An 18,685-nucleotide genomic window follows, 5' to 3' on the forward strand; every position below is an offset into this window, starting at 1 on the left:
GTTAAAGGGAGTTATATTTATTTGACCTGTGAGGCAAACTAACTGTTTCATAGGACTGGTCTTACACATCCTCAATATGATGTCTTAAGAGAGACTAGCATAAGGGCTAAGATATCTGTCTAACCTGCATTTGAAATAATAGCCAAAGATATCAGAGCCTAATGCTCTGGTGAAGCTCTCTGTGTCTTAGCATTAAATCTGAGTCACGTCTCAGGCCAACTTCCAGATAAACAGGAAGTTGGAGAAAGCAGTAGCCAAGTGGAGGCGTATGTTGCCGACTCTCTGTCTTGGCACTGCTGGCAGGCACACTCAGGCTGTAATATGTGAATCCATCCATCCAACTGGCACCACAAGCCGCCCACTACTGTGTTTTGCCTCACGGCTTTCAGACTTTGCCTCACGGTTTTCCCTCATGGTTTTATCATCCCAGTCCATGGAAATGGACGGGTTAGGGATGGAAGTTCTGGAACGCCAGGGAACACTCAGATAACAGCAAACCAACAAGGTCTACTATTTTGACAACCGAGGTCCATGTCTTCTCCTTGTGTTTTGACAAGCTAGGTTGTGGTCTGTTTCATGCTGTATATTTTCCTTGGCGTGAAGGCTGTTTTGGACGCAGTGCGTCACAGGTTTACGTAAACAACGTGAGATTGGAGGAAAGGACGGGACATTCTTTGGGAGTGTTTTTTGTTATCTCTGCGTAGATTCATGAGTGATGAATGTGTCCGTCTGCCTTGTCAAGCTGGAGCTTCTCTTCTCAGAGGCAGGAAGCGAGGATGTTCCAGTGACGGTACTCGTATTTCACGTACAAATGCGCACCATATGTGATATTTTTACATTGACATTTTAGTCATTTAGCAGACGCTCTTATCCAGAGCGACTTACAGGAGCAATTAGGGTTAAGTGCCTTGCTCAAGGGCACAGACAGATTTTTCACCTAGTCGGCTCGGGGATTAGAACCAGCGACCTTTCGGTTACTGGCACAAGCTACCTGCCGCCCTATATAAATGTGCGTCACTGTTTTCAGTGCTTTACTGTGGATGTGAAGGAGTGACATTCATCCGATATTCAACCTGTTTTGACTCACATTGGCACTGTTAATGACTATCACGCTATCTTGAAAAATGTATTATTTTTATTAACATTTATTTATCGATCAATTCACAATCCTCAAAATTAATTGTGCAGTTTTCATCCTCAAACATCTGCAGTTAGTTCTTGAAACATGTCATGACAAGGAAACCTACAGCGCAACTGATTTGTATGAATTTGATGAATACAACCTTGTAATCCACTGGAAAGAAACTGCCCTGTACTGACAATGACATGTTATACATAAGGGCAGTGTGCCGTAAATAAGTTTTTCTCTTTGCTCTTTCCATTAAGGCAATTACAGTAGGTTCTTCTCTAGCCCACTCACAAAAAGGCCTCTGTGTTCCGGGATCAGTCTGGAGAAGATGTGATTCCAAACACTGGGGCAGTAGTCATGAGTCAGATGTTGTGAAGCGAACAAAGAGCTGTTCTCCCCAACTCGTTTCATTGACAGACATTTTCCCTCTCTAGGCTACTATATTCACACAAAAAACCCTTCTAGTATTATTTATATGATTGTGGATAACATTCCCTATGAATTCCCTCTTCCTCTTTATAATGCATTACAACGCGATGAGAACAGCATGAGGGCATTATAACACTTTGCTTCATAAGGCATTATACAGCCTTATAATGCATTATGCATAGCTCATAATTATTTTAATGCATTACGAAGAAGGTATCAATAGGAAGTGTTACCAAATTGTGATATGGAGCTCATTTTTCCCAGTATATACAGTGCTTTCAGAAAGTATTCATACCCCTTGACTTATTCCACATTTTGTTGTGTTACAGCCTGAATTCAAAATTGATAAAATATTTTTTTTGACTCAATTTCATTGTTCTGCTCCTTGCAGGGCTTTGGGTAAGAGATACACGCTGGCATGGATGATGTCATTGTTTGGCCTCTAGGAGAATGATATGGCCTGTTGTTTGTTAGGTTATTGTTTTGGGTAATCAGGGTTGGGCAGATTACTAGAAAAAGTGGATCATTTACTGATTACAGATTATATTACAATGAAAGTATTAGTAACATAATACATTGGATTACTCAAAATTAGTAATAATAATAATCAGATTACATTTGGATTAATTCCATTTCTATCACCCAGATTCTTTTAATAAATAATGTGCCCCTAATATTCAATAGAAGAACAAAGAAACACAATATCAAGTTATTGAAACCTCTTTTAATGTTTGAGTTTTTTCTATTAACAATCAACAGTTAACATACAGTATGTGCTAACAGTGGGTTTACATTAAATACTCCAAAATGTACAAAATAAATATAAAAAAGGGATATATTGATGCGCAAAAAATGTCCCACTGTCACAGACAGAGGTGGTATCAGCTCTAACTGTGCTTTTCCACTGTTAGAGTGGATTTACTTACGTTTAAATGTTTTGTCATTTAGCAGACGCTCTTATCCAGAGCGACTTACAGGAGCAATTAGGGTTAAGTGCCTTGCTCAAGGGCACAGACTGATTTTTCACCTAGTTGGCTCGGGGATTAGAACCAGCGACCTTTCGGTTACTGGCACAATGCTCTTAACCACTAAACTGCCTGCCGCCCCTTCTAGTCAACTCGGGCCCCTTGACTTTTTCCACATTTTGTTAGGTTACAGCCTTATTCTAAAATTGATTAAATTGTATTTTTTCATCATCAATCTACACACAATACCCCATAATGACAAAGCAAAAACAGATATATATATATTTTTTGCTAATTTAGTCAAAATAAAAATTAGAATTTTGGCAACTGTAAAAAGTTAGTGAAAATAAAGGGAAAAAACAGTAACTAACATCACTCACGTCAGTTACTGCCTTTTACCTTGGTTTCATCAAACTTTGGGCTGCAGTTTATATGGTTTACCTTGGTATTATTGATTGTTCTTTGCTGATACAAATATCAAACTATATGAAACTGCATAGCCTATATGAGGAGAAAATAGCCTCAAGATGATAGGAGAAGTATGCCATAATGATGCTTGGAAAGTTGTATGTCAATATACTGTATACCATGTCTGATTATCTTAGATTTTAGATTATTAGTATTTTGGGGGGTTTGGGAGAGGACACAATATTGTAATCGTCAAGGCATTCCAAGACAGTTTACAATGAGAATGGATCTCTGTTTGCAACCGTCCACTTTGTTTGTATATGATTGAACTTTAGAGGGAATACGTTTCTTTATCATCCTTCCTGTCCTTCTATCCATTCCTGCTCCTTACCCTCCTGGGAAAGAGATGAGTAAGAGATGGGGAAGAGATGACTCAGTCTGAAGGCGCGTTGAGACTATTTACCATAGGACAAGGTTGTCTAATTGCATTGCAAAAATGGTAAAGCAGTAGGGTTTATGTTTACAGATTATCTATACACTTGAACTGGCCATTTCCATTCTCAGCTGCAGTATTTTGGGACTGTTACAGCATTTGCATCCCTTGGTGGTGTGTTCAAAGCATAATTTAGAGGTGAAGTCATTCATGTTATGGCATGGGAGAGACTCAGCACTGAGCCGAGACTGATCACCCCCAAAGCTGCATGGTGGTCTTTGTGTTTCTCAAGCCCCCTGAACCTGCTCTCTGTCTATCCCTCAGTCTGTCTGATCGCACTAGCGTTACCGGCTCTGACCTCTTTTCAGGCGCCCGAATGTAGGCCATGTCAGCTTTTCCAGTCATGCGCTCCATTGTCCCCTCCGAATTGTCAACGCCGAAGTCTCCCTTCGCAACACCAAGATGCCTGTCTGATTTCACCCTTAAGTGTTGACGTCCTTTAGTGTCACTATGGGATACAGTAGTAATGCATAACACCCGCTTCCACCTAAAATGGCAAGACTCCATTGTCATTGAAAGTAGCCTATTGGTTATTGGTATACATACCTTATTTTTAAACCTGTAATATGCACACTATAATACTTTAATAAAGTATACAACATTTGGGGGCAACGTGCCAAAAAATAATATGCCAAAAACAAACAAGCAAAAAGAAAAAGAAAGACAACCTCACATCTACCCCAGCTGCAGTTTTTCTATATTTTCTCTTACTATGCAGTGTATTTTGGACGTGATCATTACCAAGATGTTGCACTTGTTAACCATGCTCCTTTGTCTTGTCAGGTGGGGGGCACTAAGACAGGAGTGGTGCGCTACGTGGGGGAGACTGACTTTGCCAAGGGTGAGTGGTGCGGCGTGGAGTTGGACGAGCCCCTCGGGAAGAACGACGGTGCAGTGGCTGGAACCAGGTATACACCGTCTGTCACCCATCTCTCTCTGTCTCTCTCTGCCTCTCTCTCTCCCTCTCTCTCTGCCTCTCTCTCTGCCTCTCTATTTGCCTCTGTCTCTTTCTCTATGTCTCAGACTCTCTCTGTATGTGGCTCTCTTTATCAACACAGCATCGTTCTATTTTTAGCTGCAATTCCACTGTATGGTAGACGATTAGAGCTAGGCGTTCCCCTCTAACACAATATTCAACTGAATTATTTTCAAAATGGTGGAAATATGAATCGCTGTGCAAACAGAATATGGCTTCACTCTCCAGAATATGACTTCACTCTTCTTCTAATTACAAAATTAATGTCACATTCTGTTTTGAGATGGAACAGTATTTGTGCTAGCATAAACTAGCAGCAACATGATCCAGTTCCCTCCACTTTCTATTTGATTTATTGAAACCTGCTTTTGAAAGATTTCACCACTGCAAATGTTATTGCAACCCACTTATCCAGAAGCATGGTTTCTGCCCTCAAAGTGAATGATTTCTAATAAAATACCTGTTGATGTGAGGGAATGCTCAACAACAACTAGCCATGACTTGTCACAAATCAATAAATGCCATAATACTGTATAACAGCATGTCGTCACAAAGTAACTTTAGCCTATCAAAAATGTACGATTAACCCTCTCATACGAATATAAACGTACAGTAAGCCTACCTTACAACAAGCCAGGCTTCCTTTTTAGCAATATCATGCAAATCATTACATGTAGTAAAAGCAAATTGCGAATGAAAACATCGGTATAAGTGAATTCACCACAACAAGCTGTTTTATATGGAAGCCCATACTCGCTACAAAAAAGTAAAAAATGTAAGCCTTATGATTTGTCAACATGCACAGTTAGTCTGTGCTTCAGTCTGATCAACTGTAGCCTACTGATAACAACCACAGCTGCAGGTAGCCTAGAGAAGCCTACAGTATGCGTTCTGATCCCATCTCAGCCAGGGGAAACGTAATGTCATGTTTTTATAGCCTAAGCTATGTATTTATAGCCTAAAATAGGCAACATTTATTTGTGTTCGGAGAAAATTTGAATTTGATCAAATTTGGTTTATATTCATACTTCGGGTGGCTAGGCTACCTAGGCCTTTTTAATCCAAAATGATTGACAGGAATTAATCAATCAACACAATAGTGATGACATAGTGTATGAGAATCTTTTTAATTACAAATGCAAAGGCCTACACGATGCAACCCTGCATACAGCGAGCTCAGCCCTGTTCGTTTTTGGCCAATCGCAGTTGTTGTCTCTGTCTGTGTAAAGAGTTTACATTTTTCATCCTCCCTAGGGCCAGGAGTTTTTCCAGTATTTTTTATTTTTTTTTACCATATGACCTGATTAGAAAAATGATCTGGTCCCATCATAGCCCATATAAAACCGTTTTTTACAGCTGATTTATTAGTATGTCATACGCTACAACTAGGATCCAGAGTTGGTTAGGTTAGCCTACTAGCAGATCAGGAAAAACGCTGGGCCCCAGGAAAACAATATCCCCCCCACCACTCTGGGACCTGTCGTGCCACCTCTGAAATCACCACATAATATTACAAATGAAAAAACATATCCTATTTGTATGATCTACATTTGACATGTTTTTGGTGATGGGGATGTCCTTCAATAGTTTTACGTGGCTCAGTGCAGCCAGCAGCTACTGTGACAATTTTAGAATGTAACAGGCTGTTACTGCAATTTCAGGTACAAACTTAATAAAACAAGTCTCAAATATTAGGAAAATGTCTATACATTTCAGCTGTTTTAAAAACATTGCTCTGCAATACAAATTATACTGTAGGACTGTTGGCTCAACTAGACAATTCTGTTTACGCATCCCTGCTTCAAGGGGGGCAACTGCCGTGCGCTACCTCTGGAGGTAGTGGTCGAGACGTAGCAAGTACGCAAGTTTACATTTTAATAATATGTGTTGCAGACGGTATTTTTACGAAAAGTGTACTGCCTACCTAAGGTTATGGTTAGGTTTAGAATAAGGGTTAAGGTTAGAGTTAGAGCTAGGGTTAGGGTTAGTATATAGTTAGTTGAAATGTTACTGATAGTCTACAGATGGACTATCCAAAATCAAATGAAATCACATTTTATTTGTCACATACACGTTTAGCAGATGTTATTGCGGGTGTAGCGAAATGCTTTCAAATAAAGTGTTACCGAGGTATCTCTTCTCCCCTCCCTCCTCTCCTCTAACCCAGGTACTTCCAGTGCCCGCCTAGGTTTGGCCTGTTCGCACCCATCCACAAGGTGATCCGCATCGGCTTCCCCTCCACCAGCCCGGCCAAGGCCAAGAAGAGCAAGCGGATGGCCATGGGGGTGTCGTCGCTGGCCCACAGCCCCAGCAGCTCATCCATCAGCTCTGTTAGCTCTGTGGCTTCCTCGGTGGGCGGGCGGCCCAGCCGCACTGGCCTGGTGAGAGATACACATGCATGCATAGACACAAGTATACACACACACCAATGTATTTTCATGACTATAACTGCAAGTCTAATGGGGTTGTATGAGCACGTCCATTAAACATTTCTTCCAGGTTCTGGATCAGAGAGGACAACGTAGAACAAAAAGTACATCAGCACACTGGTATAAATGCTCCCAAAGTGTTTATTAGGACAAGTGTTTAACTGCATTCTAAACATTTTTGCAGACCCTCAGAAATCTGACAGACACAAACAGACTGAAAGGAAGAGACTGAGACAGAGAGAAAGAGATGGAGAGAGATTTAGAAAGGACAAAGAGGGATGTTTGCATGAAAGACAAAGGAGATATGCAATACGATACATATTTGGCAAGAGAGAAACATGTTAAGATACAAATCACAGACAAACACAGGAGCGACACATTACATAGAATACTTAGAACACGGAGACACAATTCGCGATTATCGAGGTACAGCACATACATACGCAAGAGAAACAAAGAGATAGTATTGGTATCTTATGAGCATTGATGGAAATGTCTCTCTGTGTACTCTGAATCCCCTTCCCATCCTATCAGTCAGGTGACATATTTGGAAGAGTAGGCATAGGATGTGCATGTACCACATTGGGTTAATTAGCCGTTTCCCCTCAGCCAGCATTAGGACAATTTAATTATAACGGTCTGGCATGCTCTCACTCAGGCGGCCATCTTAGTGCTGTTCCCTAGGGCTAATGTACAATACAGACACACCTTCTCTATTGTCATCAAACAGAGTCTGCTGTAGTCACACTGTCACTAGACCTTTCGTTGCCTCAGGTGTGTGTGTGTGTGTGTGAACATGCACCTGGGTTCTCCGTCTGTCTCCTTCTTCACTTACTCCCTAAATACTTTTTTGATCACAATGCAGATCTGTTCAAATCACGTGTCTAGGCCAGGGGTAGGCAATTCTGGTTCGAGGGCCATATTGGGACTCAGATTTGTTCATCAAAGTAATTTGCGGGTGGGAAAAAAGTATTTAGTCAGCCACCAATTGTGCAAGTTCTCCCACTTAAAAAGATGAGAGAGGCCTGTAATTTTCATCATAGGTACACGTCAACTATGACAGACAAATTGAGGAAAAAAAATCCAGAAAATCACATTGTAGGATTTTTAATGAATTGATTTGCAAATTATGGTGGAAAATAAGTATTTGGTCACCTACAAACAAGCAATATTTCTGGCTCTCACAGACCTGTAACTTCTTCTTTAAGAGGCTCCTCTGTCCTCCACTCGTTACCTGTATTAATGGCACCTGTTTGAACTTGTTATCAGTATAAAAGACACCTGTCCACAACCTCAAACAGTCACACTCCAAACTCCACTATGGCCAAGACCAAAGAGCTGTCAAAGGACACCAGAAACAAAATTGTAGACCTGCACCAGGCTGGGAAGACTGAATCTGCAATAGGTAAGCAGCTTGGTTTGAAGAAATCAACTGTGGGAGCAATTATTAGGAAATGGAAGACATACAAGACCACTGATAATCTCCCTCGATCTGGGGCTCCACGCAAGATCTCACCCCGTGGGGTCAAAATGATCACAAGAACGGTGAGCAAAAATCCCAGAACCACACGGGGGGACCTAGTGAATGACCTGCAGAGAGCTGGGACCAAAGTAACAAAGCCTACCATCAGTAACACACTACGCCGCCAGGGACTCAAATCCTGCAGTGCCAGACGTGTCCCCCTGCTTAAGCAGTTGCATCCAAAGAACACCATACCTACTGTGAAGCATGGGGGTGGAAACATCATGCTTTGGGGCTGTTTTTCTGCAAAGGGACCAGGACGACTGATCCGTGTAAAGGAAAGAATGAATGGGGCCATGTATCGTGAGATTTTGAGTGAAAACCTCCTTCCATCAGCAAGGGCATTGAAGATGAAACGTGGCTGGGTCTTTCAGCATGACAATGATCCCAAACACACCGCCCGGGCAACGAAGGAGTGGCTTCGTAAGAAGCATTTCAAGGTCCTGGAGTGGCCTAGCCAGTCTCCAGATCTCAACCCCATAGAAAATCTTTGGAGGGAGTTGAAAGTCCGTGTTGCCCAGCGACAGCCCCAAAACATCACTGCTCTAGAGGAGATCTGCATGGAGGAATAGGCCAAAATACCAGCAACAGTGTGTGAAAACCTTGTGAAGACTTACAGAAAACGTTTGACCTGTGTCATTGCCAACAAAGGGTATATAACAAAGTATTGAGAAACTTTTGTTATTGACAAAATACTTATTTTCCACCATAATCTGCAAATAAATTCATTAAAAATCCTACAATGTGATTTTCTGGAATTTCTTTCCTCATTTTGTCTGTCATAGTTGACGTGTACCTATGATGAAAATTACAGGCCTCTCTCATCTTTTTAAGTGGGAGAACTTGCACAATTGGTGGCTGACTAAATACTTTTTTCCCCCACTGTATGTATTATCATGTCTACATACTTTCTATCTAGTTGTAGACCTTCAAGTGTAAACTTCAAGTCATTTTTTATCCAAAATAATGTCATTGAAAAATATTTTGGGGGATAAAAAGGAATCGAATGCATCCATAGACATCCACCATTTTATTAGCCTGTGGGCAACATACGGTGTCGTATGTTGCCCACCCCTGGTCTAGATCTGTATTTAGGTTTAGTTCTCATAATTTGTTTTTCTAATGCTCCAAGACTAAATTAATGCCCTCAACCTGAATGAAATAATAATTCAACCATATCATGAAAGTCCTGAGCCATGCAGAATAAAAAATAATGCTGGTAATGCCAGCCCTCCTTTTTCTTGTATTTTTATATTGAGTATGTATCTATTTATTCATGTGTAATGCTGCAAGACACATTTCATCTAATCTTATCTCCTTCTCTGCCTCCCATCCTTCTTCTCTCACTTCATCATTCTCTCCTTCTGCCACCTCCTTCCCCCTTCCCTCACCACCTCCCTCCCCTCCCCACTCCCCCTACATAGCTCACGGAGACGTCGTCGCGCTACGCCCGCAAGATCTCTGGCACCACTGCGCTGCAGGAGGCACTGAAGGAGAAACAGCAGCACATCGAGCAGCTGCTGGCCGAGAGGGACCTGGAGCGGGCTGAGGTGGCCAAGGCCACCAGCCACATCTGTGAGGTAGAGAAGGAGCTCAGCGCCCTCAAGGCCCAGCACCTGCAGGTAGGCAGTAGCCTGAGTGCCAGTCTGTTTTGGATTTATTTGGACTGAAAATAGTTGTGTGTAATACTGTACATCCCTGGAACTGACTGACACGCGCATGCACATACAAACATGTTCACACTCATGCAAGCAAACAAATCAAAACACACAGATATATATACACATTTACTTAGTCTATACTATACTTAGCCTTGCTTACTAGACTCATAGTGGTACTAGCCTGTGAATAAACCATCTCTGGTTCGCCTGGAGATCTGCATTGTTTATAAACAAGCCCGAGCCTCAAATTCATGAAGCAATTCAATGTGGAATGTTATCTTCCATGATGTCTCTTTGCTAGACAAGGTGCACAATTGTTTTGCATTGCCCCGGGTGGTTGTAGATTTCACTTATGGAACGGGCTAAAATGTGCAAACTCCGCCCACCCGTGATGCAAAACGAATGTGGCCATGGGAAGCAAGTCCAGCGCTCTCAACCAATCAGGTGACAGTGTTTATAGCGGAAACAGAGAGAATCTTGGCCTTGGGCTAGCCATACCAAAGTTTATGTCTCCCACCATGCTGTGTCAAAGGCACACGGCTAGGAAATAAACGAGCATTTATTTCACTAGAAAGTTTAGAGAATTGCAAAATGTTCCCTAGAAAGACCATAGCAAGACAGTGGCAATGGCAAAGCATTAAATAGCATGCCACACAAACCTTTTCTCGTACGTGGTTCACGAAAACAATAAAACTGCGATTACTGTGTGAAACAGAGTTGCCTCACAAGGAAAGTATTTGGTTTATTGGTTTATTCAGATCCCCATTAGATGTTACATTAGCAACAACAGCTACTCTTCCCAGGGGCCACTGCATGTTGAGCCTGATTCCAGATCTGTTTGAGCTGCTATTGCACAATGGCCATAGGAGTTGGCAGCACACGACAAAGAGATCTGGGACCAGCAGATGTTGTTGGCCCGAGAAAGATTGTTTCTGTTTGGTTTTGTTCAGAATGTGTGATAACAATGGTACAGTGACGACAGTGTGGCTGCTTCCAAAAGACTCCATATCCCCTATATTGTGCACTACGCTACACCAGAGCCCTATGGGTGCGAGTACGTCGTGTGCAGCAACAGTGACAGGGGTATTTGAAATGGCACCATTTCCCCTACATAGTGCACTACAAAGGGAATAGGGTGCCATTTCAGATGCATGCTGTCACTGTCACTGCATGCTGTCACCCACTCTGTGGCTCAGCCAGGGAACTGCCCTAAATGAGTCTGCCCATATTGATGAGTCACGCAATGGCTTGGCTCTTGACTGCAATGAGAAAAGCAAATGCATATTTACATTTCGATTTTAGTCATTTAACAGAATGACTTACAGGAGCAATTAGGGTTAAGTGCCTTGCTCAAGGCCACAGACAGATTTTTCACATATAAGTCAGACATACAGTATGAATCTGTTAGATATGGAAGTCAACAACATATAGGGCTGGTTTCCCAGACATACATTAAGCATAGTCCAGGACTAAAAAGCATTCTCAATGGTGATGCTCCAATGAAAGAATGGTATTGTAGTAGACTGTGCTGTACATCCTTGGAACAGACTGGCGCGCACACACACACACACACACACACACACACACACACACACACACACACACATTTAGCCGTTACTGTACTTAGTCTTCCTTGCCAGACTCATAGCGATACTTACCTGTCAAGAAAGCATCTACAATGTGCTCTGGTTCGCCCGGGGATGTACATCAAGTGATTCTCCATTGAAATAGCTTTTTTGGTCCAGGACTAAACTTGTCCCGGAAACCGACCCTTAGTGTGTAATCTACAGACTTGACAAAGAAATCTACTCAACTTGACAATGAAAACATGATTAATTCATTGATGTTTCTGTTACTACTGTCACTGTACACGTGAACCAGGCCTAAATTAGTGGGGGCAAGTGTTTGTCTACTTACTGAGAACTTGTCAATGCACTCTAAGTGATAACACTGATATCGGTTTTTTTTATTCTTCTGATTACAGTATGTCACAGAGACGGAGAGCAACCTCCAGCAAGTCAAAACTCTGTTGGCCAGCAATCAAAAGGACAAAGTAGAGCTAGCCAATCAGCTGGAAGAAGAGAAAAGGTACAGTGTTGGGGATTTCTATGGAGTAATCTGGCTGGTTTGTCCTTGTTAGGGCAAGTCATTTGTGAACAAGATTAGTGGCACAAAAATATATAAATACTACATTTCTCAGAGCAATCGAATATCCTATTTTAATATAGCTATCCCAATTCAATATCCTGTTGTCATAAAAGTAAAATATATTATGACAGGATATTATTATTGCCATAGACCTTATTCACATCTCGGCTATTGAAACCAATGCAAAAACCTTCCTGTGACCTGTAGATTAAAAACTTCTGCACACCTACACTCTAAAACAGATTCGATTTGGGGTACTCAGAAGAACATTTCTTGCGCATTGTCATTGTCATATGCCCAGTTTTTGAAAGACACAACCGTTTATTAGCTAGCCGCTATGGTTGGGCGGTATCCAGATTTTCATACCGTCATACCGTTTCTGTACCATACCGGGGTATACGGTATTACCGAATGTGCACAAAACTGTTTAGTCAACAGGGATCTTGCTACAGGAGGGGATTGAATGTCTCTGCTGTAACCAAGAAGCTTGATCTTGACATCTAGCCACTTAGTTAGCAAGTTAGCAAACTAAAGGCATAGCTGGAGCCCTGAGCTGGATATCATTTATTTGACACATCTTAGATTTCTTATACACTGAACAAAAATATAAACGCAACATGTAAAGTGTGGTCCCATGTTTTATGAACTTAAATAAAAGATCCCAGAAATGTTCCATATACACAAAAAGCTTATTTCTCTAAAATGTTGTGCACAAATTTGGTTTACATTCTGTTAGTGAGCATTTCTCTTTTGCCAAGATAATCCATCCACCTGACAGGTGTAGCATATCAAGAAGCTGATTAAACAGCATGATCATTACATAGGTGCCCCTTGTGCTGGGGACAATAAAAGGCGACTCTAAAATGTGCAGTTTTGTCACACAGCACAATGCCACAGATGTCTCAAGTTTTGAGGGAGTGTGCAATTGGCATGCTGACTGCAGGAATGTCCACCAGAGCTGTTGCCAGAGAATATAATGTTAATTTCTCTACCATAAGCTGCCTCCAACTTAGTTTTTAGAGAATTTGGCGATTTGGCAGTACGTCCAACTGGCCTCCCAACTGCATACCACGTGCATGGTGTCATGTGGGTGAGCGGTTTTCTGATGTCAACGTTGGGAACAGAGTGCCCCGTGGTGGAGGTGGGGTTATGGTATGGGCAGGCATAAGCTACGGACAATTGCATTTTATCGAGGCAATTTCAATGCACAGAAATACCGTGACGAGATCCTGAGGCCCATTGTGAGGCCCATTTTTTTAAGGTATCCGTGACCAACAGATGCATATCTGTATTCCCAGTAATGTGAAATCCATAGGTTAGGGCCTAATGAATTTATTTCAATTGACTGATTTCCTCATATGAACTGTAACTCAGTAAAATCTTTGAAATTGTTGCATGTTGCGTTTATATTTCATAGTTATAAGCAGTGGCGTAGCACGCACCCCCCGAGAGGCGGGGGTGCCCCCCCAAAAAAACTGTATTGAAAATCATACCGTCGGTATTTCGAAATTCCCCGGTATACGGTATAAAACGCCCAAGCCTACTAGCCGCACTAGCCATCAATGGAATGTTCAGCTGTGAATAAGGTATATAGGGTGCCATTTGGGAGGCATCCATGGTTGTCTGTGCTGTGATCATACCTGGGCCAAATACGTATGTCAAACACTTTCACATACTTGAAGTGCGCTTGATTTAGCCTGTCCAGTTTGCAAGGTGGGAGGATTTTGCACTTTTGGGACTATTCCATTGGTTCCATTGCACTGGTCATGCTCAATCAAGTGTACTGCAAGAGATAGAATTTACATACTGTATGCAGTTCTTGAAGTGGGCCAATGCTTTCCTGTACAGAGTACTCAGTCCGACTCCTCAAATTTTCTACTGCAGGAGTATCGGCATCTTTAAAAGAATATTCGCTCTAATATGAATACTGTCATCCAAAATGGTGTCACCCTATTTCATTCCACTTCAAGCACTGACCATATACAGTACCAGTCAAATGTTTGGACACACCTACTCATTGCAGGGTTTTTCTTTATTTTTACTATTTTCTACATTGTAGAATAATAGTGAAGACATCAAAACTATGAAATAACACACATGGAATCATGTAGTAACCAAAAAAGTGTTAAACAAATCAAAATATATTTTATATTTTGAGATTTTTCAAAGTAGTCACCCTTAGCCTTGATGATAGCTTTGCACACTCTTGGCATTCTCCCAAACAGCTTCATGAGGTAGTCACCTGGAATGCATTTCAATTATCAGGTGTACCTTGTTAAAAGTTAATTTGTGGAATTTATTTCCTTCTTAATGTGTTTGAGCCAATCAGTTGTGTTGTGACAAGGTAGGGGTGGTATACAGAAGATAGCCCTATTTGGTAAAATACCAAGTCCATATTATGGCAAGAACAGCTCAAATAAGCAAAGAGAAATGACAGTCCATCATTACTTTAAGACATGAAGGTCAGTCAATCCGGAAAATTTCAAGGACTTTGAAAGTGCAGTCGCAAAAACCATCAAGCGCTATGATGAAACTGGCTCTCATGAGGACCGCCACAGGAAAAGAGGATTAGTTCATTAGAGTTACCAGCCTCAGAAAATGTAGCCCAAATAAATGCCTCACAGAGTTCAAGTAAAAGACACATCTCAACATCAACTGTTCAGAGGAGACTGCGTGAATCAGGCCTTCATGGTCGAATTGCTGAAAAGAATCCACTACTAAAGGACACCAATAATAAGAAGAGACTTGCTTGGGCCAAGAAACACGAGCAATGGACATTAGACCTGTGGAAATCTATCCTTTGGTCTGATGAGTCCAAATTTGAGATTTTTGGTTACAACCGCCGTGTCTTTGTGAGACGCAGAGTTGGTGAACTGATTTTCTCTGCATGTGTGGTTCCCACCGTGAAGAATGGAGGAGGAGGTGTGATGGTGTGGGGGTGCTTTGCTGGTGACACTGTCAGAGATTTATTTAGAATTCAAGGCACACTTAACCAGCATGGCTACCACAGCATTCTGCAGCGATACGCCATCCCATCTGGTTTGCGCTTAGTGGGACTATCATTTGCTTTTTAACAGGACAATGACCCAACAGACCTCCAGGCTGTGTAAGGGCTATGTGACCAAGAAAGAGAGTGATGGAGTGCTGCATCAGATGACCTGGCCTCCACAATCACCCGACCTCAACCCAATTGAGATGGTTTGGGATGAGTTGGACCGCAGAGTGAAGGAAAAGCAGCCAACAAGTGCTCAGCATATGTGGGAACTCCTTCAAGACTGTTGGAAAAGCATTCCTCATGAAGCTGGTTGAGAGAATGCCAAGAGTGTGCATAGCTGTCATCAAGGCAAAGGGTGGCTATTAGAATAATCTCAAATTGATTCCATATGTGTTATTTCATAGTTTTGATGTCTTCACTATTATTCCACAATGTAGAAAATAGTAAAAATAAAGAAAAACCCTTGAATGAGTAGGTGTGTCGAAACTTTTGACTGGTACTGTATATTTGACCCAGGTGTGTTCCTGTGGCTCAGTTGGTAAGAGTGTGGCACTAGCAAAGCCAAGGTCGTGGGTTGAATTCCTACAGGGCTCAAATATGCATGCCAAAAATGTATGCAGTCACTGTACTGGAAATTGCTTTGGATGAGAGCCTTTGTCTGGTTGTGATGCTCTTCTGTGGGACTTCCCTGACACCTAGTGGCCGGCGTGTTATTACAGGAAAGTGGAAGACCTTCAGTTCAGAGTGGAGGAGGAGTCCATCACCAAAGGAGACCTTGAGGTATTTATCTACGGTTTGGTAAAAAGCTTAGATAAACAATTTGATAAATGTGTTTTGAAGGGATGAGAATGTGTGTTTATAAGATTACTTTGGCAAAAGTGATCCAATTTGACTTTTCCTATAGTGTAATGTGAAAGCTATTAATTAAAGAGTAGTAGGCTTGTAACAACACTATTATGCTCAGTTATGTTAGAGTGACCAAATGGCTGTGCCAAACATATAGCGAGTCGAACAGTAAGTGAAGAAAGACAGACAGAGGGACGTTTCACATTTTCAGTGTTTCTGTCTGTAAAATGTCTCATCCTTCAATCTGTTGACTGCTGTTACAGAGAATCCCATGTGACGTGTATTTCACACGTCTCTTCAACCTGTACAGGTTTCTGTCCTTCTGAGTCTTTTTTTCCACCTCCTGTCTCTCTCCTTTCTCTCTCCCTCTCTGTAGACTCAGACGAAATTGGAGCATGCCCGTATTCGGCAGCTTGAGCAGAATCTGTTCCTCGAAAAGTCGAGAGCAGAAAAGCTTCACAAAGAATTAGAGGTGAAGCGGGTAACTGGAATTGCTAGCCCAGCCTAGAGCGCCTGCCTGTATCCATTTTACTTTGCGCTTCTCCATTGCATATTTTGTTTTGGTTGCAGTGGGACTTGAACACAAGTCCTTGTCATTCCTGTCCAGCACCTGTCTCCAAAGGTCTCCAAACTCACAGTCACTCATACAGAAAATACAATGTCAGTTATGTCATCAAACGGCATAGACTACAATCAGAATGTGGTGCCATTGCCCTGATTTATGTAGCAAGGATGCCAAGGATGTTCTGTACAGATGCTTAGAACATGACATTAGGTTTCATGTTGAGAGAAACAAATTACATAGGTGTTAACTGAATCTATTATTTAATGAATGAATGAACATACATTCTGGTATAAGAATTGAGAAACGACATGATGATAGATGTATATAAATTGTGGAATACTAGATCTGTATTATTCAACTCTGGTAAATCCCCCTAATTGAATTGTCCTCTGGGTCTCTATTGCTCAAATTATGTTAACATTTTTCTGCTATCGCAGCGTGAGTCATCGTAATGGGAAAACCACTCCCTATCTCTCTGGCTGTGTCTCAAATGGCACCCTATTCCCTATAGTGGACTACTTTTGACCAGAGCCATATGGGCCCTGGTCAAAAGCAGTGCACTCTATAGGGAATAGGGTGCCTGAGACACAGCCTCTATCTAATCTCTCTTGGCTCTCAGCCCCACTCCCACTCTGTTTCCCATCAGCTGTAGAGTGTTGGAGACCACTCACTCGGCCCTGGTTGTAGTCTCAGCCGGAGTCGAGTTTTCAACTCATCTGCAGCGATCACTTTCTCCTCATTCCTTTTGCTGCTCACTTGCAAAATCTTGTTGGAGTTCTCGGGTTGCACTGCTGGAGCGGTTGTCAGCTGTAGTCAGCGTCGCTTCCACTGTTGAGGTCATCATTTTGCGTTAGTTTACAAGGAAGTTAGATTGGTGGCATAATATTAGAATTAGCACAAATGTCACACTTCGATTGAGTTCTGCTGATGGCCAATTTATTAGGTACACCCTGTTCATGGTTCGCTCCTACAGAAAGTGAGTCACATGGCCGTGGCTTGCTATATAAAGCAAGCAGACAGGCATCGAGGCATTCAGTTACTGTTCGATTGAACGTTAGAATGAGCAAAACAAGTGACCTAAGCGACTTTGAGCATAGTATGATTGTTGTTGCCAGGCACGCCGGTTCCAGTATCTCAGAAACGGCCGGCCTTTAAACGCACAACACCGTCTAGGGTTTACCGAGAATGGTGCAACAAACAAAAACCATCCAGTCAGCAGCAGTCCTGTGGATGAAAACCGCTCGTTGATGAGAGGTCGAAGGAGAATGGCAAGAATCGTGTAAGCTAACAGGCGGGCCACAAACGGGCAAATAACGTCACAGTACAACAGTGGTGTGTAGAGCGGCATCTCGGAACCCACAACTCATCGGTCCTTGTCACAGATGGGCTATTGCAGCAGATGACTGGTGTAATGGTGTGGGGAATGTTTTCCTGGCACACATTAGGTCCCTTGAGACCAACGTTTCCATGCCCCGAAGAATTCAGGCTGTTCTGGAGGCAAAGGGGGGTCCGACCCGGTACTCTACTGAACAAAAATGTAAACGCAACATGCAACAATTTCAACTATTTTATATAAGGAAATCAGTCAATTTAAATACATTTATTAGGCCCTAATCTATGGATTTCACATGACTGGGCAGGGGCGCAGCCATGGGTGGACCTGGGAGGGCTTAGGCCTACCCACTTGGGGAACAGGCCCACCCACTGGGGAGCCAGGCCCAGCCAATCAGAATTAGTTTTTCCCAAAAGGGCTTTATTACAGACAGAAATAGTCCTCTGTTTCATCAGCTGTCCGGGTGGCTGGTTACACATGGTCTGTGGTTGTGAGGCCGGTTGGACGTACTGCCAAATTCTCTAAAATGACGTTGGAGGCGGCTTATGGTAGAGAAATGAACATAACATTCTCTGGCAACAGCTCTGGTGGATATTCCTGCAGTCAGCATGCCAATTGCATGCTCCCGTAAAACTTGAGACATCTGTGGCATTGTGTTGTGTGACAAAACTGCACATTTTAGAGTGGCCTTTTATTGTCCCAAGCACAAGGTGCACCTGTGTAATGATCATGATGTTTAATCAGCTTCTTGATATGCCACACCTGGCAGGTGGATGGATTATCTTG

At 42.3% G+C, this 18,685-nt stretch overlaps 1 protein-coding gene across 1 annotated transcript in view; it reads left to right on the forward strand.

Annotated features, from left to right (window-relative positions):
• Nucleotides 1-18,685, forward strand: part of clip2 (CAP-GLY domain containing linker protein 2) — a 57,971-nt gene that overhangs the window by 23,693 nt on the left and 15,593 nt on the right. The window contains exons 4-8 of the mRNA XM_084178766.1: nucleotides 4,208-4,332; nucleotides 6,568-6,781; nucleotides 9,776-9,973; nucleotides 11,997-12,100; nucleotides 15,875-15,935. Of these exons, the coding sequence (XP_084034892.1) occupies nucleotides 4,208-4,332; nucleotides 6,568-6,781; nucleotides 9,776-9,973; nucleotides 11,997-12,100; nucleotides 15,875-15,935 (702 nt within the window). The remainder of the gene's footprint in view (nucleotides 1-4,207; nucleotides 4,333-6,567; nucleotides 6,782-9,775; nucleotides 9,974-11,996; nucleotides 12,101-15,874; nucleotides 15,936-18,685) is intronic.

The sequence above is a fragment of the Coregonus lavaretus genome, assembly GCF_964263955.1.
Source record: "Coregonus lavaretus genome assembly, chromosome: 15".
Classification (NCBI taxonomy): Eukaryota; Metazoa; Chordata; class Actinopteri; order Salmoniformes; family Salmonidae; genus Coregonus; species Coregonus lavaretus.